Source organism: Podarcis cretensis, assembly GCF_951804945.1.
Source record: "Podarcis cretensis genome assembly, chromosome: 10".
Lineage (NCBI taxonomy): Eukaryota > Metazoa > Chordata > Lepidosauria > Squamata > Lacertidae > Podarcis > Podarcis cretensis.
In genome coordinates, this window is record NC_137179.1 from 23,100,147 (window position 1) to 23,122,436 (window position 22,290).

General features: G+C 46.9%; 2 protein-coding genes across 6 annotated transcripts in view; one reads left to right on the plus strand and one right to left on the minus strand.

Moving 5' to 3' along the window:
- DENND2A (DENN domain containing 2A) overlaps window positions 1-8,989 on the plus strand; it is a 64,373-nt gene extending 55,384 nt beyond the window's left edge. For all 4 annotated transcript variants that reach the window (XM_079992277.1, XM_079992279.1, XM_079992278.1 and 1 more), the window contains exons 15-20: window positions 1,184-1,361; window positions 2,558-2,599; window positions 4,723-4,840; window positions 5,945-6,184; window positions 7,281-7,367; window positions 8,276-8,989. In XM_079992277.1, the coding sequence (XP_079848403.1) occupies window positions 1,184-1,361; window positions 2,558-2,599; window positions 4,723-4,840; window positions 5,945-6,184; window positions 7,281-7,367; window positions 8,276-8,307 (697 nt within the window). In that variant the 3' untranslated portion in view covers window positions 8,308-8,989. The remainder of the gene's footprint in view (window positions 1-1,183; window positions 1,362-2,557; window positions 2,600-4,722; window positions 4,841-5,944; window positions 6,185-7,280; window positions 7,368-8,275) is intronic.
- A 2,134-nt stretch (window positions 8,990-11,123) lies between these two features.
- The window catches only part of LOC307224973 (uncharacterized protein), a 31,851-nt gene continuing 20,684 nt past the window's right edge, over window positions 11,124-22,290 (minus strand). For both annotated transcript variants that reach the window (XM_079992445.1, XM_079992446.1), the window contains 6 exons: window positions 21,344-21,458; window positions 20,432-20,569; window positions 19,280-19,446; window positions 16,686-16,777; window positions 12,773-16,101; window positions 11,124-11,359 (listed from right to left, as the gene is read on the minus strand). In XM_079992445.1, coding sequence (XP_079848571.1) covers window positions 15,906-16,101; window positions 16,686-16,777; window positions 19,280-19,446; window positions 20,432-20,569; window positions 21,344-21,458 — 708 coding nt within the window. In that variant the 3' untranslated portion in view covers window positions 11,124-11,359; window positions 12,773-15,905. The remainder of the gene's footprint in view (window positions 11,360-12,772; window positions 16,102-16,685; window positions 16,778-19,279; window positions 19,447-20,431; window positions 20,570-21,343; window positions 21,459-22,290) is intronic.

Genomic DNA, 22,290 nt, shown 5'->3' on the forward strand with positions numbered 1-22,290 from the left:
CCTGAGCCGTATGTCTGCTCTTTGGTTTCTTCTCTCTTTTTGTTCCTTTCTGGTGCCGTCTTCCCATGCAGAGATGACCTCAGCAGAGGTATATGCTTGGCTTTTCTAGCAGATTGCTTAGCTAGCAGGAAAAAAGGAAGAATTCTGGGACTGTTCCACGCCTTCCCATATTTAAGAGACCACAGTGTGAAAAGAGAGACTCTCCATTAATCCCATGACTCCAGGAGTCCATTCGCTGGCTGTGCCTGTATGGAGGGAAGCATGTGCAAAAACTATGCGAGCCCCACAACACGCTTTTGAGAGAGAGCTCCAGGCTAAACTCTGGCCACTCAAACTGAAGGAAGCAGCTCACATGATATGTTTGACAGGGTTGGGGACGTTCCATGTGGCAAACTGTACTGCAGATGCAATCTGCACAATCTAAAGAGAAGGGCAGTCTCTTGAGTTCAAAAGAAACCATGCAAGGTAAATTTGCACGCACAAAAATATTGGTTTACCAAATTTGCAAATTTGTATGCCTTCAGAAGTAAGGGAGAAAAGACCTGTGAGTGATGAAGGAGGAATCATCAGATCTAAAAACTTGGATGGACGCGGTAGGGGGGAGAAGAATGACCTCAACAATGCTCCTATGTACCTGCCTGACCTTGAACCACTAGATGGTTGGCTTCCATCTGTCTCGGGAGACAGTGTAGGAGTGCACCTTTAGGGGTGAGGTCAAACTGTTGGAAGGTTTCAGCACCAGCTGTGGCTGTAGAGACTGATGCAGGAGCGACATGTTTTGTTGCAGCTGGGGCAAAGGAAGGAGTTCCATTGTGCTGCTGCAGATGTACCATAGCGTTTCTTCTCTCTGTGCTCCTCCCAGCAGTCATTCCTCCTTTGGTCACTGCTGCAGATACACAACCTGGCTGACTGTCTCTAGGCACTTCGATCATCTCCAGGGGACAGATTCCAATTCGCCTCTTTGCAGTCGTGAGGACTATTAATTTGATTTCTCCTTTTAAGCTTAGGTTCTTGGGAAGCCTGGCATGGTCCCAGAATAAAACCTGGCCAGATGTCAATGCATGCAGCCAGCTGTCTTTCCCCCACCTCACCTTCTCAGTTACCATCTATTAATTTATGTCTCTTATCTCAAAGAGGCCCTGAGAGTTTCAGACTGACCCTTGCGTCTGTTTCCTCCTCCTAGCACCTTGTCGAAATGCTGCCACGCCATGGTGGCCCTTCTCTACCCCTTCACATGGCAGCACACCTACATCCCTGTCCTTCCCCCTTCGATGATTGACATTGTGTGCTCGCCAACCCCCTTTCTGATCGGCCTGCTCTCCAGTTCGCTGTCCCGCCTCAAGGAGCTGCCCGTGGAAGAGGTGAGGCCAGAGTATGGGAAAGGGAGGGCGGCAGAATGGATATTGTTTGATACAACAGTGCTGGGTTCAAGAGAGCACCGTCCTCACAGGACACAGGTTTTGGGGGTGTGAGGAGGAGCTTTGGGGCCAGGGTTTATTCATGGCAGATCCTGCTAGGCTGGAGAAAGGGCCAACTGGCTGCGATGTGAAACACTTGCTGGCATCTTTCTTCAGTTGGCGTTGAGAGTGCCCCTGTGGCTTTTGTTTTAACCATGGTACGTCCGCATGGAAGATGATCCGGGGCAGGTGGGCTTAGGGATGATATGATATCTAGAATTCATTACCTCTAACTTAGATGTAGAGAGCATCTGAGCTGGAGATTGGGTGTGTGGGACAGAAGAGAAGAGGCCCTTTTCTCCTTTGGGTGATGGTAAACGCAAGGACTGGATGGAGCAGCCCCCAACAGCCAATGGGAAGAGACTGGGGTGGGGTACTTCAGCCACAGTACTGGGTTGAAGCCCCACATGGGCAGGGCAATAACTCTAACCTATACAAAGGCAGCCCTACAATGAGATCCACAAAGAAGACTTGCCAAAATAAGACCAGGAAATCTGCAAACCCAGTAACACTTGGATCTATTTTGGCTTAATTGTCTCATCCTTAGTATTTGGGGTTATTGTTTTTACCTCCAAGCACCAAAATATCTTTGTTTTAAAGTCCAAAGGGTGCTCCTCCAGGCTATAAGTTGCTGGTACCATACTTGCATTGAATATCTCTTTTTTTCAAAAGTGCTAGATAAGAGCATGCTCCTATCTCTGATTCCCCACCCAATTATTGCTTCTTCCCTGTTGTGTGGAATAACTTGTGTGGTTTAGGGAAAGGAGGGGAAAGTGTGTGTAAGAGACTCAAGAGGAACAGCTTCCCTATGTTTAAAGTTGTCATTCTGTGGTTTGTGGTAAAAGTCATAAAAACCACCCTGGGATTGGGCTGGTTTTCATATCACTTTGAGGCTCGGTGAAATTGGGGTAGGGCAAGGCCTTTGGGAGCCTTTCTGGGCCGAAGAGAAGAGTAAAAACGCTTCAGATAAATAAATAAGGCAGGGCCTTCCCCCCCAAAAAAAGCTATATACAAGGCCACCATTTTCCCAAGGAGGCTGATGACCATTCCCAGTAATGTTTTTCTCCCCTTTTTCTTTCTGTGTATTTCTGTCCGAGCAGGTCCTTGTGGTTGACCTTGTGAATAACCGGTTTCTCAGGCAGGTAAGAACTGTTGGGTATTTGCAGTATGGTAGCGCTGCAGAGAGCTTGCTGGGGAGATCATGCATTAAAAAGAAAGGGACTCAAAAATAACTTAAGCAAGGTTTTAATTACAAAAAACAAAAACTCCTTATACACTAAATACATTAACAACAAACCAGACCCAACCACCCCCCCAACCCCCAGGGTAATGGGAGAGCTAGGTGCTGCTCCTTATATACTACATGCAAATGCTGACACACCTTAATCAATGCAACTCGGCAGCACCTGCTATGATTCACAGCTGTAAAGCTGGGTCTCGTTATCTTGCTCTGGCCCTTGCTCTGGCCCCTTAAAGACATATACATTAGGTGGAACAATGATGAACCTTTACATTTAAAGAAACCATTCAACAAGAACAACTTGCTTCCAGTCATGTCCATTTAATCTCTGGTCTGGGGAAACTTTGGCCCTCTAGATGTTGCTAAACTACGCTCCCATCAGCCCTAGCAAGCATGCTCATTGGCCTGAGTGCAACTTCTGGCGAGCCAAATGTTCCCCACACTGGTTCTGTCTGCGGGAGGGAGGAACAGGAAAGAATAAGAACAAGGAAGTCTGCTCTGTTTCGTTGCTGGATGCTCAGCAGCGCTTTTTTCCGGCCATAACTCACCGGAACTCAGTTCTGGCACTGAGACGGGCGCCATTGCCATTATAAGAGAACAAGGGAGGCGCTCATGGTGAGTTCCAGCACCTCTTTTTCTAGAAAAGTAGCACTGAAGAGGGTGATGGTAAATGGAGCCTGAAGACAAATGGTCATTGAGAGAGTTGGAAATCATTTGCAAGAGGCTTTGATTTCCATGGTGTTTGTGCATATGTTTCTTCACGTCTTCCTCCATCCTCTAGTGAAAGGGTTCTGCAGGTTTTTGAAACTTCTAAAACCTGCCAGACCTATTAACCAGGGGTCAAAGGAGGGTAAGTGGATATATCATAAGCAGCAAAAAAAATGCATGAATGTATTAGTACAAAAGTGAAGATACTGGAAAGGTGACTGCGATGAGGGATGGTGGTTGTGCCAGTGGGCATCCCACCTTGAATTCAGGCAAAACACACTTTTGCTTCCTAAGTCCAATGCTTTGGGACGTTCATGCCTACATCATTCTTTAGGGGTGATACGTACCTCAGAGGCGAAGAGCACGCTTTGCACGCATACCGTCTCTGTTTCAAAGACACACAGCAGCAAGATCTGCTCAGCATGCAGACCATGAGCTATAGTTAATGCAGTGAGTGCAAGAGCGGTCTCTTGCAAGGCCCAACATCTGCACTTTTTGGTGCCACTTTCTGTTGTTTCCCCGTGTGGAGGTGCTTCTCCTCCTTCCAGTATCTGTGGTTGCCAGGTGACCATCGCAAAAGGCTCACCTCAGTCATTGCTCCATGCCAAGACTGTACTATGTGCTAGTTCTCTGCTCAGCTTTGGCAGATTTGACGGCACCGTTGCAAAGTTTCCGCTACAGCTCTCTGAAGCAGCTGCCACACCACCACCTTCCAGTGTGCAATGGCCATTTGCAAGGGCTTAAAAGTGGATCCTTTAGAGGGGGTCTAGCCTTTAACCCTCTAGGTGCTGGTGTGCTACCTTGACTATTGGCCATGCTGTCTTGGGAGTTGAGGTCTAATAACATCTGGAGGGTCACCGGCTGGCCAAGCTTGCTTTTAGAGTGTTTATCCCAGAGTGTGGGAAGCTGGTGGTGCTGTGGGTTAAACCACAGAGCCTAGGGCTTGCCGATCAGAAGGTTGGCGGTTCAAATCTTCATGACGGGGTGAGTACCAGTTGCTCAGTTCCTGCTCCTGTCAACCTAGCAGTACGAAAGCACGCCATTGCGGGTAGATAAATAGGTACCGCTCCAGCGGAAGGTAAACGGCCTTTCCGTGCGCTGCTCTGGTTTGCCAGAAGCGGCTTAGTCATGCTGGCCACATGACCCGGAAGCTGTACGCTGGCTCCCTCGGCCAATAAAGTGAGATGAGTGCCGCAACCCCGGAGTCGTCCGCGACTGGACCTAATGGTCAGGGGTCCCTTTACCTTTACCTTTTATCCCAGAGTGTGCAGTTTGGTCTCACCCTGTGCCTAAGCACATGCCCTCTCTCTTTTTAAGATGGAAGATGAGGACTCTATTTTACCTCGGAAGTTGCAAGCAGCGCTCGAACACATCCTGGAGCAAAGGAATGAGCTGGCAAGTGACAAGGAAGAGGGCGCTCCCAACGGCAAGCAAGGTAAGGTTTAAAACCTCTCACCTTTTTATTTTTCGCCGGGGAAAATCGCACTGAGCTTTTATAAACCTCTACCGTGTCATTCCCTTCCAAAAATTAAAAAGGCAAAAAAATTAGCCTTTCCTCGGAGCGAAGGTGCTTCAGCACGTGGGTTGCCCTTCCCCAACTCTCAGTATCCTCCTTTTTTTTTTTTTTTTAAAAAAAAAGCTTTTATTTAAGATTTTCTTGTGTTACAAAACAAACAAATAAACAAGGCATCTCCATTTTTGATTCATAGTCATTTTCACAGTTTGTTTACATACTGTATGAGACATTATCGTCATTGACACCATGCAGTTGGGGGTAAAGAGAGAGGAGAGAGATGGGAGGGTAGCCTTCCTTTGTTCTATATTCTGCATAGTGTTTGTGTAGTGTATGGTGTCAGCATCACTTGAGTAGGTCCTTCATTTGTATATTTATTTATTTCTATTGTCATTGTGAGAGATTGGACGGATCAGAGCCTGGTATCCTTTTTTTATATGAGATGACTGGAATATACAAAATATTTCATGATGTCCACTTCATAGCCCCTCTGCGTGGGTGTGGAGATGCCACAAGGATGGGCTTAACCGTGTGGCTGGACCTGTGTATGAAACCTTCCTTATGTCAAGTCAGAAAATTTGTTCACCTGGCTCAGTGTTGGGGAAGATCCGCAGCTCTGGGAGAGCACCTGCCCTATGTTCAATCCCCAGCAACTCTAGGTAGGGCTGGGAGAGACCCTGTCCGGAATCCCAAAGAGCTGCTGCCAGTTGGGGTGGACAGTACTAATCTAGATGGAACAATGGTCTGACTCTAAATACGGCAGCTTCCAAGTGTCTGTGTCCACAACACTGGCTACAACTTTGTAGGGTTCCAGGCTGAAGCCTTTCCCAAGCCTTCCTGGAGATGCCAGGAATTGAACTCGGGTCTTCCTGTGTGCAGAGCAGGTGTTCTGCTACTGAGCTACGGCCCTCCCATCCCAAATCTACACCCCGGCGAGTTCTAAGGACGGGACTGGAAGAGAACAGGTTAAGGCCAGGTCTCCCGCTGACCAATGTTTTCCCTGCTCCTTTTGCCTCCCCCATCCAGAGTCCAGCCCCTTGAACGAAGTGGTGTCGGAAGCGTTCGTCCGCTTCTTTGTGGAGATTGTGGGGCACTACTCCCTCTTCCTGACTCCCTCCGAGAGGGAAGAGAAGACCCTGCAGCGGGAGGCCTTCCGGAAGTCGGTCTCTTCCAAGAGCCTCCGGCGTTTCTTGGAGGTCTTCATGGAGACGCAAATGTTTGGGGGCTTCATTCAGGAGCGAGAGTTGCGGAAACAGGGTGCTAAAGGTGAGGAGAGCAGGAGGACAGTGAAAGGGACATGCGATTAATTAAGCGTGTTTTTCATCAGGTGTTTTTCTACTTTGGCCCTTTCATCATGTAAGAGCTGTTCAGGTGGCATCTGTGGGAATGTTGAGGATAGTATAAAGGTAAAGGACCCCTGACAGTTAAGTCCCGTCGCGGACGACTCTAGGGTTGGGGTGCTCATCTCGCTTTACTGGCCAAGGAAGCCGACGTTTGTCAGCAGACAGTTTTTCCAGGTCATGTGGCCAGCATGACTAAGCTGCTTCTGGCGAACCAGAGCAGCACACGGAAACGCCGTTTACCTTTCTGCCGGAGCGGTACCTATTTATCCACTTGCACTTTGATGTGCTTTTGAACTGCTAGGTTGGCAGGAGCTGGGACCGAGCAATGGGAGCTCACCCTGTCACGGGGATTCGAACCGGAGAGGATATATTGATTAAATATTATCCTTCCTCACTCATGCTAGTGAGCTAGTAGCACCGCACGTCCCTTGCATATAGCAGAAAGCTAGTTGATAGATTCGTTAGAACCATTTGAGTTAAGCAATCCAGTCTGGCTTGTCCAGATTGGATTGTTCCTGGTAAATCCCCTTTTGTTCCCTTTTAAAAGCAACAATGACACAGCAGTCTTCTTTTAGAAAGTAATGATAAGGTTTGCTTACATTCAGTTCACAGTATGATCCTGAAGGCAGGCTTTTCCTTTTAGTTACAGAGAAAAGTGTGGGTTCATCTTCTTGTGAGGGATGAGCCCATGTGCTGCTGGCTGAGAGCCAGCACACAGCAAAAGAGCAGTAGCAAAAGAGAGTGAGATAGAGAAGAGGAAGACGGCTGCATGACTGGCCCCTTGTAGGGTCTGCCAGGGTCACGCCCATCTACCTGGTCACACGCAGGGGGAGGATGCTCCAGACCAGGTATGACAGGAAGTCCTCCTGGCTGGAGCAACATTCCCCTGTGTGTCCACTCTGGGCAAACAGGAAATGTTGTATTTGACTGCTTTTGTGATGTTACATCCCTTAGCACCTGCAACTGGAACTCACCAGGTTTTTCTTTCTTTCTGCGTTCTGTTTCCCACCCCTTTGTAGGTTTGTTTGAGGTACGTGCCCAAGAGTACCTAGAAACCCTTCCCAGTGGAGAGCAGAGTGGAGTCAATAAATTCCTGAAAGGGTTAGGTAAGAGATCCTGGCTGCTGCTTTGGATTGCAGTGTGCTTTTATATCCCATCGCATGTCCTAAAGTCAAATCACAATGTGTGTGGGTTTATTTGCAATATAAGCGCCATCACTGCTGTATTTATGTTATGCACAGTAATAAAAGAAAAAGGGCAGATCCTTACCCCAAGGACACTGCATTCTAAATGTAATTTCTGATGGGTGAGGACAGGTTTACTGTGGATGGGAGTGATAACAGGGGATGAACGTGAGGAAATGTGTTTTGAGTATGTTTTAACTAAGGATGAGGGATTACAGGTATTAGATGTAAATCAGGGATGGCTATCCTTCCAGTTTGAAGGCTATTGCCTCTTTTATAGTTCTGTAGAAGAGGGAGCTGCTTCTTCCCATACGGCAGTGTTGCAAAGACTTGAAAGGATCTCTTCCTGTGCCTGGCAAAATCTCCTTGTTTTGCAGGTATAATTGAGAGCTTCTTGTGTCAGGTATTGCTTCCATTGCTGGGAATATTGGGCTTTTTAAAGCAAAATCCCCAGCTGCTGGGGAAATGCAGTTAACTTGTAAGCAAAGCATGCTGCTACTTTTCGTATGTTTTGCCATCTGCGTTGTGGCTCCATAAATGTCATCAGCCGTCTTTGGATGGGATTTATGTCATTGCTATGTTGTGTAAACTTTGCAATGTGCCATTTTGCAAACTTTATGGTGTGTATAGTGAGGAGCCTGGGTATTGCACTTGTTTATAAATACTGGGCCGTGTAGAATGCAGGTGGGGAAATGTGGTGAGGTTGGTTTTTATCTGTTTTCTGGAGACGGGGGGGGGGGACTTTAATCCAATCCCATTGTGCCAAAATCACATGGTTTCTATATCTTTCTTTCTTTGTTTTTTGCCTCCCACCCATCAATCCCTTCCAGGTAGCAGAATGAAATTTCTCCACAAGAAATGAGACCTGTTGCAGGGAGAAGTGATTTCTTTCACAGTTCAGCAGACGGAAAATGGACCAATTTTTTCCCCATTCCCATTTTGCCTGCTCCCAAGGAGGGGAAAGCCCAATCCAGGAAGCAGGGTGTCCGGGAGTTGTGCTTAGATGAAGAGCTGGCCTCTGGTCTCCTAGAATGGCGCTAAGGGAGACACAGACGAAGAGGCTGCTGGGAGGGGACTCTCAGCTTCTACCAAGAACATGCACTGGACAAAGCATTCTCGAGACTCTCTCCATTGGCGCTTTGCAGATTTCACGGTGGTTTGGGGTTTGGTTTTTTCCCTATTTCTTAGCTATTAAACATTTTGAAATGTTGTTTTTTATTTATATTGAGGTTAAGAAGAGTATTAGCCAATGACACTTGCCCCGGGCTCCTCTCTCAAATGGCAGCAAGGAGGTTGCTGGATGGAAGCTGCATTAACCTGGACTCTCAGATACTGACGGGGACCATATGATGAAAAGGGGGCGAAGCAGGAGGCAGTTAGAGGGAAGGTGAGGCAGGGGAACCACTGAAGCTGCTGAGAATTTGATACCCACTCCAGCAACCACTATGGGATGGAAGATTTGCCGTCCCTCCTAGTGGGCATCCTTTCTCGGAGTAAGCTGAGAGGCTGATGCGATGTAATTAAAAGTGAGTGATGTTAAAGAACATGTGTCCAGTCGTTCTTACCATTCACAAGTGGCTTTGACCTGACTTTGTTCTTTTCCTCTTTCATTTCTCTCTGCTCCAAACAGTTTTGCATGAAAGGGAGTGCCTCCAGATGTCCTTTTCATTGTGCGTTCAGGACTATTTGGGCTTGTGATGGTACTTGGGGTTGTTTTACACAATCCTGCTTTCAATTCAGTTTGCCCCTGCAAACGTTTCAGGACAGAGCTTGTTGTTGTTATTATCTATTAAATATGCATACCACCCTTTCTTTGCAGATCTCAGGACAGTTCCACAGAGCTCATGTTCCATAGTTGCCTGCTGTTATCAGAATAATATTGATGATGTTGTTATGGGGTCTTAGGCCCCCTGGTGGCCAAAAAAGTGTAAATCGGTTGCTTTCTCACGTGGATCTTTCAACACAGGCTTGCATATCATTTGGTTTCTCTAAGCTTGCCTATGCTTAGTGCAGAGCTTTCCAAAGTGTGTGTCATGACACATTAGTGTGTCAGCTGCAGTGTGTAGGTGTGTCACGTGAACGCTCCTCCTGGGGGGGGGGCTGGAAAGGGGTTAGTTTAACCTCCATTTTGCTAGTAAAACTGAATTACCATGTCGCGAAATGCTTCTTTCTAAAAAGTGTGACACCCGTATGAAAAGTTTGGAAAGCTCTGGCTTAGTGACTGCTGAGTGTGTGAAGCCACTCTGCTGAAAAGTGCTGCATTTGTGGTGGCACAAAAATTGCATCGATGATTTGAAACCTGTGGTGATTTGTTTATGCACTCACCGAGCGATGAACCTTTTCCATTATGTCTTCTACTTTCATGGACAGCCCCAGTTAAGAGGCCCCTCCAGTTACTCTGTTGGGTGGAAGATGTCATGCTGAAAACTCTTCAGTAGGTCAGAACCTTATATCACACCTGTGCTTAACAATGGGGATGGGGGAGTACTGGCCGTGGAAATAGTAATGGTACCCTAGGAGGGAAACCTGTAGCTCAGTTCCTTTGCCCACAGAGGGCTTCAGGTTCAATTCCTCCTGCATGGAGAGCTGCTGCCAATCAATGTAGACCATACTGAGCTAGATGGACCAATGGTCCAACTTTATATAAAGCAGCTTTCTACAACAATAAAATTTGGGACCTAAAATCTGACTCAAGGTGCTTGAGGAGCCACCTCTTCTGTTTTGTGTTGGCAGAGGTTTTGCCAAAAATTCAACGAAAGGCTCCATTTTTGTTAGCTTCCATTTTTACTTAAGGCTCCTTCTCCCCACCCCACCTTATTCTTGTGTTTCTCACACAAATAAGATGTGGCAGAGGTTTGCTTCCTGACGTCTCCACCAGAGCACGTCTCGACTTTGTATCAAAAGGAAGCTCCTATTTTATCCTCCTGCTCATGGCAGATTCAAAACGGAAGGTCGTGTTTTCCCCAGCCCTTCTGTCTGTTGTCAGTGCTGAGAATGAAAGTTGGCCGTAGGAACACTGGGAGTTTGCCTTCTGCCAGGTCAGACTATTTGCCCATCTAGCCCTGTACTGTTTACTGTGACTGGCAGAAGCTCTCCATCATCTCAGCCAGCAAAAGGTCTCTCCTATTACCTGCTACTTAATCCTTTGAAGTGGATATACCAGGGAATGACTCTGGGACCTGCTGCATTCAGGTGACTCTTATCAGTGAGCGATGGTCCCTCCCTAGGGGCACACTGTGTCAGTAGGGAAACCTGTATGTTTTGCAAGCTGTTTGTCTTCTCAGGGTCCATGCCCCAGGACTTTTTTAAAGCTTGCATAGGTCCATGCACACCTTGTGCCTTTTCCTTTTACACCTGGGCTCTGGGACAGAGGCCAGTGCTGACTTACATGTTGTAGCCTAAACTTAGGATCCTATACCCTGTTGCCAAAGTTTGAACATATCAAGGTTTTCTGCCTAGCTGCAAGATCACAACTGGTGCCCTTGTGCCAGAGTAGACCTGGACCTTGAGACAAGTTGCAGCAGCAGCAGCCATAGTTCTTGGGTTTCTCCAGGAAATGTGAAGACAAAAAAGCTCTATCTCTTTGCTCATTCACCTTCAAGCTGAGAAGGGATACCTGTTGAAGGTCCCTCCTCATGGGAAGTGCTGATGGGGTAACCGAAATCAAAACAGTCAAAAGAAACTGAAAGTCCTTCTTTATTAAGAGATTGTATCAGTTTAGATAATCTGAGCAAACGTTTGAACAGAATGCCACTTAAAATCAGTTTTTAAAAAATTCTTTCTCTCTCCCTCCCCCAAATTGTACAGCTTTAGAAGCATGAACACCTGTTGGGGTTTGTTGGCAGCTCCTTTTTTAAAAGTCTGACAGGAACTCAGTGTCTTTTATCTGTTCTGGATATTCTGGAAGAAACCACCTGTGGGAGAGAGCAGACAGACAAATCATCAGGGGAACTCTCCTTGATGAGACACCAACCTCAATATCTTCCTACAAGCAGACATGGATTATCTGAGGTATCCATTAAATAAAATATCAATTTATCAATGTACTACTACCTTTAATTTTTTTTTAAAAAAGCACACACAGATGAGCCTAAAGGTTAGACCTGTGTTATCAAAGAACACAGAGGAAGTTTTGAAAGCGAGGTATCTGAATCACAACTGAATTAATACTTGAACCTTGGTGGTGGAGATATTAAGTGCAACGACAGATCCAAAGTTTGCCTCCTTAACATTCAGGTTGCATCTACATAGTAGGTAGCCAGCACAATTCATTTTGTAGCTGAGTGTGACTTGAATGGAGTAACCTGCAAGGATTCTACTGCCCTACGTCCCAATCCCTGTCCTCAATACTACCTTTCAGTATGCACTCTGGTCAGTGACTGAAATAAATCAATTCGTTCATTCATACCTTTCAGTATGGCTCAGTAATGCTACCTTGTCATTTCCCATTTCATTCATTTCTAGTACAATGGGGCCCAATGCCAGACCCCGGAGCAACAATGTCTACGGTTTAAAAGGTTTGTGTGGCATGGAGGGAGATGTGCAGATTGTGAGTGGGAACACCCTAAATCTGTTTCCTTATTTTGTGGCTGCAGTGCCTCCTGCTGGCTAACAGTGGATGATGCCACATGGTGTCCTTGTTTCAAAAATATCATTTGAGAACCGCATCTCTTCCTGTGACTGATAAGCTAGTTTCTAGACTCTTATCTATCACCACAGGTAGGCTCAGATGATGAAATGTTCCTCTGTATATTTAAAACATCTGTACCCTCTGCATATAAAGGTAAAGGGACCCCTGACCATTAGGTCCAGTCGTGGCCAACCCTGGGGTTGCGGCGCCGTTTACCTCCCCGCTGAAGCGGTACCTATTTATCTACTTGCACTTTGACATGCTTTCGAACTGCTAGGTTGGCAGGAGCAGGGACTGAGCGATGGGAGCTCACCCCGTCACGGGGATTCAAACCGCCGACCATGCGATCGGCAAGCCCTAGGCTCTGTGGTTTAACCCACAGCACCACCCACGTCCCCTCCGCATATAGAAAGCAACATTTTAAGGAGGAGAATGCTTGGCTAGAACCCTTCCCCCTGCTATTTAGTTTTCTATTCTATTTTTGCAGGGAGGATTCAAAATACATGACACACTTCCCTTGCACACAGAAACACTTAAAGTGGTGCAGCCCCAGATACAGAGTTAGCTCCACAATAAGAGCTTGACCTTTTATTGGGAACTTTCACACAAAGGATATTTATTTCAGTATGTCCAACAGCAGCACACCCTCCCCCCATTCACCAGTGTCTTAGGCTTTCTGCTGTGTTTTATGTATTACCTGTTTCACGGGAAACTGCTTTCAGGTCGCACTTCCCTCTCGGCAGTTTGCAGGTATAGAGGCCCAGGCAGCCATCGCAGTCTGAGGGTTTTCTGCAGGCCTTTGACTGAATCCCAGGACAGGAATACTGAGAAGGAAAGGAAAGAGGCACCAGTGCTAAAGGCATTAAGAAGAGCTTGGCCTGCTGCATCCAGCACTATCTTCTCACATTGCAGCAGCACACTGCCTGCCTGTGATTCCCAGAAATTTAGACACAGACTGTCTTTGATCCTGGAGATGTCTGTCTGTCTGTTTAAAAGTCTTTATGAACCACTTAATGGTTCAAAAGCCTCTGGGTGGTGCAGAGGGCAAAAACCAACAATATATTCATTTATTATCTGCATACAGAAGGCCTAAAGTTCAGTCCCTGGCATCTCAAGACAGAACTGGAAACCACTTCCCGTCAGACAGACCCAGTGCTCTGATTTTGTTCAAGGCTGCTTTCTCTGTACCTCTAAGGCAGGGTTGGAGAACTTGTGGCTCTCTAGCTCTTGTTTGACTCTAGCTCTTGTTTGCCCACCATCCCTGACCATCCACCATGCTTGCTTGTCCCGATGGGAGTTGTAGTTCAGCAACATCTGGAGGGCCCTAGCCCCCACTGCCATAAGGAGGGCTTTTACTCACTGTATCCGTGTTAAATTTCCCATGTCCTTTCAAGTAGTTCTGAAGTCCTGGGCTCATACTTCTCGGAGGGGACAGCTGGGGAACCTGCTTCTTGCCGCTGGCCTTCTGTTTGACATGTCCCGGTTGGGGTTTGCTTGCCGCTCTGATGTGGGCTCTGCCACCTGCTTCAGCTCCTCCGTCCATCTTCCGCAACCTGGCAGAAGGCAGCCTTTGGGCTTCCGCCTCTCTGTCTCCTTCACAGGGCACGTGGAGAGGTTTCTTGGCTCCTCCAGCCCCTGCTGGGTCCACCAGCCCTTTCCCATCCCATTTCCCACGGACTTGAGCCAGGGTGCAAAACTGAACGGAAAGCACCACAAAGGTAGCCACTGTAGAAACCCTCATCCTCTCTTCCTGCCTGGGTTTTCTCTCTGGGCAAAGGGCTGCTGTTGCCTTGGAGCTTGCCGGAGAGATTAAAACCAGCCACACATGCATGTGGGTGATGTCTCTGCGTGAAGAGTGGGAGCCCTTTTATGCATCTGGATTCCCAGCTTAACCCCCCCCCCACTCCCTTTTTCCCCTTTTTGTGATACTGAAATTCTAGCTTGTGCCTTCTGCTTGGAAAATCCTCCCTCCCTCTTTCCTTTACAGCCCCATCCCTCAGCAGCAACACCCAACTCCTTTGTCAAACGCAAGCATGTCCTTCCCGCTCAATGCCACCTTTCCCCATTGTGGTCATGGAACAATTTGATTTTTATTATTTTAGCTAAGCAGGTGCTGCAAGGTACTGAGTGAGCTGTGCTGGTTTTAAAAAAAAGCTTTCCCAGGCTGGGCAAAAGTGTGTCACTTGTGTGCACTTATTAAAGCTGTCTGTGGACAAACTCCAGTTCCCTCGGCCTGAAAGTGAGATGAGCGCCGCAACCCCATAGTCGCCTTTGACTGGACTTAACCGTCCAGGGGTCCTTTACCTTTTTTACCTTTACTTTACAGATTAAAGGTACTTTCTTGCACTCAATGCCTTATTTTAGATGTATTGATCAGTCCTGTTTGTCACCCCTCCTTGGCATTTTCAACTCGTTTTGTTCTACTGGATAGGAATGTTGGCTGTGAAGCATCTTCAGATCACAGGCACTACCCTAAACTGAGCTCTGATCTAAGCTTGGTGGCAGAAAGTATTTCAGCCCCCCTAAAGGAGGCTGGCCTGGAGTTTTAGCCCACCACTGTGCCTGGTACAGTACCTTGGAGAGGAAAACCACAACTGCCCTTTGGTGGGACGTTTCCTTTGAGCCATCTTGTGTGCTGCTAAACAAATCCTCCCCCACCTGAAAGCATTGGACCAGAGACACTACATGCCTATTGCTCTCTTGAGTCACCACCGTGACATGTAACTTGGGGCAATGCGGGGTCCATTTTGCCACACTGCTGTTCCCAGCAGCCTCTGTGACACTACAAGAGCTCCTAGTCCGGGAATGCAATTTGGTTGGCACACCCCACCTTTGAGAAAATTGGTTCAAACCATCACTTGCAGAAAACAGCCTAAGGCAGGGGTGGCCAATGTGGTACGTTCCAAATGTTGTGGACTGCATCCCCCACCATCCTTGACTGATGGCCACACTGCCTAGGGCGGATGGGAGTCATAGGACAAAACAAAATGCTGCATATCTGTGATAAAGTACAGAGTTGGAGGGCAACCGAATAGGTCGCCACATTGGGTGCTGCACCACAGGGGTCTCCACAACGATGCTGTAGAACAGAGCATGAGAGACGGGGGGATTTTGGCGTCACACAGGGTGCTGCTGAAATTTGGGAGCCCAAAGTCCGCCACCGCTTAATTGAGTTAAAACACATTTGAGCCCACCTCCACATACATAAATCAGAGTCACGTAACATGATAGAGGTAGCAGTGTCTCGACTGTGTAACCAGGCTAAATGCCACCTTTTGGCTTGAAGGTAAAATTAAAATTAAAGTAAAATTAAAATCGTTACATTCAGTTTCAAAATGAGCTTCTTGCATCTTCCACTACTAACATTGCACCATCTGTTCAAAATTTTTTTTTATTTCTAATAGTTCTTCATGGGGGACAGGTTGCATAATTCAACTTTTCTTGGTGCAGGGTTTCCATTTTTAATTTTTTTAGGTCATAGACCTAGCCAGTGCTTTTTTTCTGGGGGTACACATACCCCTAAACATTTTGTGAATCTTTGTAGTTTTGTCCACATTATTTTTCCCAATTTGAACTATAAAATGGTGATTTTCTTGAGTCAAAATGAGAGTACCCCTAAACATTTTTTAAGAAGAAAAAAAGCACTGGGCCTAGCAATAAGGAATGGTGAAGGGGTAAAGGGAAGATGGCGAGACCCTGCCAGCCTCCCTTCCTCTTCTCCTGATGCAATCACGGAGCCCACCTTATTCAGTTCAAAAGCAGGCCCAGGTAGGAGAGAGAGATGTTGGTGCATCTGCCCATTTCAGGGTGCAGAAGGGGCTGCCCAACTCTTAAGTCAACTTCCAGCGCTTTGCCACAGGCCACTGCTGAGCCTTGAGCCTTGCCACATTCACGTTGGTGGCACTGATGTCTGGAGAAACTGGCTCATAAGAACGGAGGGAGAAGCTGGCGGACAAGAGGCCCATCCGGACACAATCATCCATGTCTTCTCCAGCAAGCAGCCCAGCGAGGATTCCAGCCATTAAGCTGAAGAGAGAAGAGGCCAACTCAGCTTACCAAAGGAAAAAGACTAAGCTCTTCAGCAACTGAAGTTCACCGTTTATGGTGGTTTTATTTTAGTGTTCTCATCCTGCACCCCAGTATAAACCCCTTGTCCCTCTCCCAGACCCACATTTCCCTGGCATCAGAGGATGACTGTGGTGCTGGCACCACCATGAGTAGTTGATGGAGAACCTTTTGAGACGTCAAGGTCTTGAAGGCTCCCATTTCAGCAAAGCCCAGCTGCCCCACTAAGAGGCTCCAGGTGCTTTTTACAATTGCGGCATCTGGAGGCACGTGGAGCAAAGATGTCAATGTCTTGTTGAGACTTAATTGCCTCCATTTCTCTTTCTTTCATATAAAGGCTCAGGAAAATGACAGCTCACAAATAAACCTTCCCATTTCTCTCACCACCTCTGGATAAATATTTGGACTAGCGATTCCTTAGCAATGCCGCGTACATGCAGGCACTGTTATGTTGTCACAGCAACCAGGGGGGCAGGGGCCAAGGAGAGGAAGGTGGAGGAGCCTGATGCTGTGGCAGGAACCTCTCTGGGCAGCTGGCAACATACCTGTCACCTGCTCCAGAGACATTGACTATCTCCTCCGCGGGGACAGGGATCGCTGGGTAGTGAACAGCACACAGCTCTTCTGCAGCAGTGGCCTGCAAGGTGAGATAGGAGAGAGAATGGGGGAGACACCCTGAACCTGGAGAAGTGTAAGACGAATGCCAACTCCTTTTATACACTGTCAGGTGAATCCTAGAGGTAGAAAAGACCCTAGAGGTGGGGAGCCAGAGACCCAACTGAACTATGCATGGAGTTGGCACGAGAAGGGAACTTCTCATTCATTTCAGGAGAAGCCAGTGCGGTGAAGAGGTTAGCGTGTGGGACCAGGACATGGAAGTCCAGGGTTCAAATCCCCACCTGGGTCACGAAGCTCACTGGCTGGCCTTGAGCCATTCACGGATGCTCAGCCTATGCAACCTCACAGGGTTTTGATCATAGCTGTCAACCTTCCCTTCTTTCGCAGGAAATTCCCTTACTCCAGCGCCGTTTCCCACTGCTATCCCGGATTGTTAGATATCCTGTAGACTGTCCCCGGGACAGGTGAGGCTGCTGATCCCTTATTTTCAAATCTGAAAGTTGACAGCTATGGTTTTCATGGTAAAATGGAGATGAGAACTAAGTTCAGTCGTACCTTGGTTTTCGAACAGCTTAGTTCTTGAAGTTTTGGCTCCTGAACGCCGCAAACCCGGAAGTGACTGTTCCGGTTTGTGAACTATTTTTGGAAGCCAAATGTCCGATGGGGCTTCCACGGCTTCCGATTGGCTGCAGGAAGCTCCTGCAGGAAATCAGAAGCTGCGCTTTGGTTTCGGAACATTTTGGAAGTTGAAAGGATTTCCGGAACGGATTCCGTTCAGCTTCCAAGGTACAAATGTACACTTCCTAGAGCTATTTGGAATAAAGATGAGATAGAAATGTAACAGTAGTAGAGCGGGTAATAAGCTCTGCTTGATAAAGGGTTGTGTCATACTAGTAAGCAGTTATTACCCCAGGGATCAGGTCAGGAGTACCTCCACAGGTGAAGCTGATTTCTATTTTAGGAGTGATAACCCAAGAAAATTCATTCTCAAATGCCATACTTGCAAATGGACATCCAGAAATCTATTTGCAAATATGGCTAAGTTCCGCCCCCCCCCCAAACACATTTTGATGTGCACCACACAATAACAAAAGTTCTCCGGGGGTTTGCAAGTCAACAATTAAAACCATAAAACAAAGATTAAATCTTGTCCAGAATAAAACCATCAACTTGACAGCAGAGTCAGTACAACAGATCTAAAAAGTACGGAAATAACAAGATTGAAAAGTTCCCTTCACCAAATAGCTGAAAAGTGGGATTTCTGGATTTATTTGTTTTTTAAGGGGTATACACATGTACTCTGCTTCATGAATGCTTTCTTGGACTGAAACTGTTCCATAACAGCAATATTGACTACTCTGAAAATCTCAGGTTATCATTTTTTTCTGAGAAAGTTACTGGTCCTCATGCTCGCAAAGGTTGAGTCCTGCCAGATCAGACCAATGGTCCTTCTAATCCAGAATCCTGTTCTCACAGCAACCAGGCAAGATGCCTGTGGGAAGACTGAGAGGCGGACCCAAGTACAGCAGCGCTCTTTCCAACTTGTGACTCCCAGCAGCTGGCATTCAGAGGCATACTCTGACCAGCAGTGGAGGCACAGCATTGCGGTGGGTTGGTAGCCGGTGATAGCCTTTGTCTTATTCTCCTCCCTTAAAGCCATCCAAGTTGGTGGCCATCGTTGCCTTGTCTGGAAGCAAACTCCATAGATTTAACTATGCACTGTGGGAAGAAGTCCATTCTTTTATCCGTCCTGAATTTTCCCACATTCAGCTTCATGGGACGTCCATAAGTTCTAGTGTTATGAAAGACGGAGAAAAACTTCCCTTTGCCTACACAATCTACTGAAAACTCAAAAACCAAAGTGAGGATGGGACAACATTTTTAATAGCTTCCATTTTTCTGCAATATTTGAATTCCGTCTCCCAGGGTCAAATTTCTGCCTACACTGACATTATCCCCAGATAGATAGATAGATAGATAGATAGATAGATAGATAGATAGATTTCTTATTAAATTTTCTGTGTTACAATTTAGAATACTCATTTAATCATCCTTAAAATATCAATGACTTCCCTTCTTCTCCTTCCATGGTTCATTTTGCCGATCATAAATCCCTGAATATTTTACATATACTAAACCATTCAGTACTCCATTTTACATCACATCAAAACTTATTTACACTGCTGAATTTATCTTAATGCTGCCAACGCTTTCAAGTGTACACAATTTCCCCCCATATATTCAATAAACATTTTCCAATCTTCTCTAAACGTATGTTCTTCTTGTTCTCTTATTCTGTATATTAAATCTGCAAGCTAAATATCAGCTTAAGTTGCCACAATATCCCTAGATTTTTAATGCTTAACTGTCAAAGATTTCCTCCCAAGGAACTCTGGGAAATTGTGCTTGATGTAGAATTTTGCGTCAGACTTCCCTGCCTGTCAAGCACCTTTTACCTGTAGCTCACGCCTCCTGCCTTCACTGTGTTTATCCCTTCAAGTTTGCTGCCTCGTGCTCCTACCTTGTTGAAAGTTCCAGGGCGAAGAGAGAGCCTCCCATCCATGTTCCGGCCACAAACCAGGACACCATGTTGGCCAAGTGTCACAACTACGCAATGCAACTCTCCCAGTAAGGGCCGGGCCAGGGTCAGAGAGCTTTTGACAGCATCTTCCAATGTAGATGGCATATCTTTAAGAATGAAGGAAAATTACTCACAGAGCATCAGTGCCACCCATAGGGTTGGGACCCCTAGAGTCATCTAGTCCTGCAGTGCAGGAATCCTGCCCACAGCTATCCCTGGCTGGGCTCAAATCACCAACCTCCTGGTTAACAGCCAAACGCGCTGAGCCATTGTGTCACAGAGTTTTGCTGTAAACAGCTTTGATATATTTTACGGAATGGCGGCAAACAAGTATTTTTATACATAAAATTGTCGTCATTGTCTTGTCATTCTGGGCTACAAGTGGGGAACCTTTTTCCTAGGTAGGGTCATGGTAGGAAAAATCAGCTGGAAGGGACTAATGGTGGTGGTGGACAGATGGTGATCCAGTGACAGATGTGTTTGTAAGACTGCATGGTTCTACATCAATAATGGGGAACCTGTGGCCCTCCAGGTGTTAAAGGTAAAGGGACCCCTGACCATTAGGTCCAGTCATGGCAGACTTGGGTTGCGGCGCTCATCTCGCTTTACTGGCCGAGGGAGCCGGCGTACAGCTTCCGGGTTGTGTGGCCAGCATGACTAAGCTGCTTCTGGCGAACCAGAGCAGCGCACGGAAACGCCGTTTACCTTCCCGCCGGAGTGGTACCTATTTATCTACTTGCACTTTGACATGCTTTCGAACAGCTAGGTTGGCAGGAGCAGGGACCGAGCAATTGTAGCTCAACCCCGCCGCGGGGATTCGAACAGCCAGCCTTCTGATCAGCAAGCCCTAGGCTCTGTGGTTTAACCCATAGTGCTACTGGACTACAATTCCCATCATCCCCAGCCAGCATGGCCAATGATCAGGGCTGATGGCAGGTGTGGCCTGGAGCACACAGGTTCCCAACCTGGGACAAACAATACTAAGATAGTTTGGCCACAGTCTGACTCAGTATATAAAGCAAATGCAGTATATTCCTAGCTTTGATGGAGGGGACAAAAGATTCCTAACCTCCACTCTCAACAGTGCCTCACCTGCCGAAACAGGATGTCCCAGGGTCCGGTTGATTGCTCTTAGTTCCCGTAGATTGGGAGATATGCAAGCCAGGGCTCTCCAGCTTTCTGAAAGGAATGGCTTAGAAGCCTTGTCCACATCTGTTGGCTCGTAACACACTTCAGAAGAGCATCAAATGGGATTAGTCGATATGACCCAACAAACGTGAATCATGTGTATTCAATGATGCATCTGTCTAGTTTACAGACATTGTTTTCTATTAAAATGTCCAGGGCAGTACCAATGCTATAAATCTGGTTGGCTGCTGAGAAAAGCACCAGGGCACACACAAAAAACCAGCTTGGACATGGAGCTTTAAAGTCCAGACCTGTGCCTAGAAACACAGCACAAAAGGATGCCCAGCTGAGCCCTCCACTGACATTCAAAGATGTCACTATTCAAATACAATGGTTAATTCCCTGTTCATAGTCACTTGAGATTTCATCACATTGCATTCTTAAAATGTTGATTTACTGTACAAGAGCTAAATGCAAAGAAAAAATATATATCCTTGTCATCAAGATTCTATTTATATGCCACCCTCTCTCAGAACACAGGGTGTTGAGCGTAATAGTTTTTCTGCGATTTGGAAATAAGCAGCAAAATAAGCCAGAGTGAGATGATGCCGGGAACATTCCCTTACTAGGAGAAGGTGGAAAGGGACGTAGCTCAGTGACAGAGCAGCTGCTTTGCATGCAGAAGGTCACAGGTAATATCCATGATGTTGCCACATAGGGCTGAGAGAGGCCCCTGCTTGAAACTCGAGAGCCACTGCCAGTCAGTGTGGACAATACTGAGGTAGATAGACAAAAGGTCTGATTCTGTATAAGGCCACTTCCTATGTTCGGTTAACACTGCATTTTAGGCTGTGCTTTGTGAGTGTCCCTTCTTACCTGCTAGGTGATGTTCCCTGGCAATCTGACAGACATACTGAATAGTGGACACAGGCACATTCCCATCAATGCACACAAGTGGGGCTGAGCACAGAGTCTCCTTGAACGTGGACACCTGAAGGAAATTGCATGAGAGACAGACAATATTGGCAATTGGAAATCCATGTTTATTCCAGGAATGAGATGTTCCTCTTTTCCTAAAGTAAAAGAAGGAAATTCTGTGGCTGGGCATATGCCACTTGGCCAGGGTCTTCTGGCTGCTCCCAGTGACATCACTCTGCTGCAGATCCACCATAAGCAACAGACCCAGGTCCCTTGCAGAAGCAGGCAGCTCCAAGTGCACCAAACTCAAAGGAAAGTGAGTCCCACAAGTGAGTGTTGCCACGACTCAGCTTCAAATTCTGGTGGGATGGGTGGGACCAGCTGCTGAATCATCTCCATAGCTTTAGTCCTGGTCTCAAGAACCCTGATGTCATTCTTGAACTCTACAGCTGTGCCTTAAGATGATCTGGACCTGTAGCCTGAGTTATGCCATTGTAAGCCTTGGAAAAAAGCTTACATTCTTACTCACACTGGGACTGGAGCTAGGACAAAAATGAACTTTTTGTGGATAGGAAAGTGATGGGGAAACACTATAAAAATGTGGGATGGTGATGAGACGGCATATAGCCAACCTGCAAACACATCAGGATGCTTAGTAAAGGAGCAGATATTGAGCCATCTTTGCACAAGCAACTCAGGATGCTCCATGACCAGGTCATCTGGCCGAGCCTCAGGAGGAGGTCTCCAAGGTCTAGAACAGGCTTCCTCAACCTCGGCCCTCCAGATGTTTTTGGCCTACAACTCCCATGATCCCTAGCTAGCAGGACCAGTGGTCAGGGATGATATGAACTGTAGTATCAAAACATCTGGAGGGCCGAGGCTGAGGAAGCCTGGTCTAGGCAGAT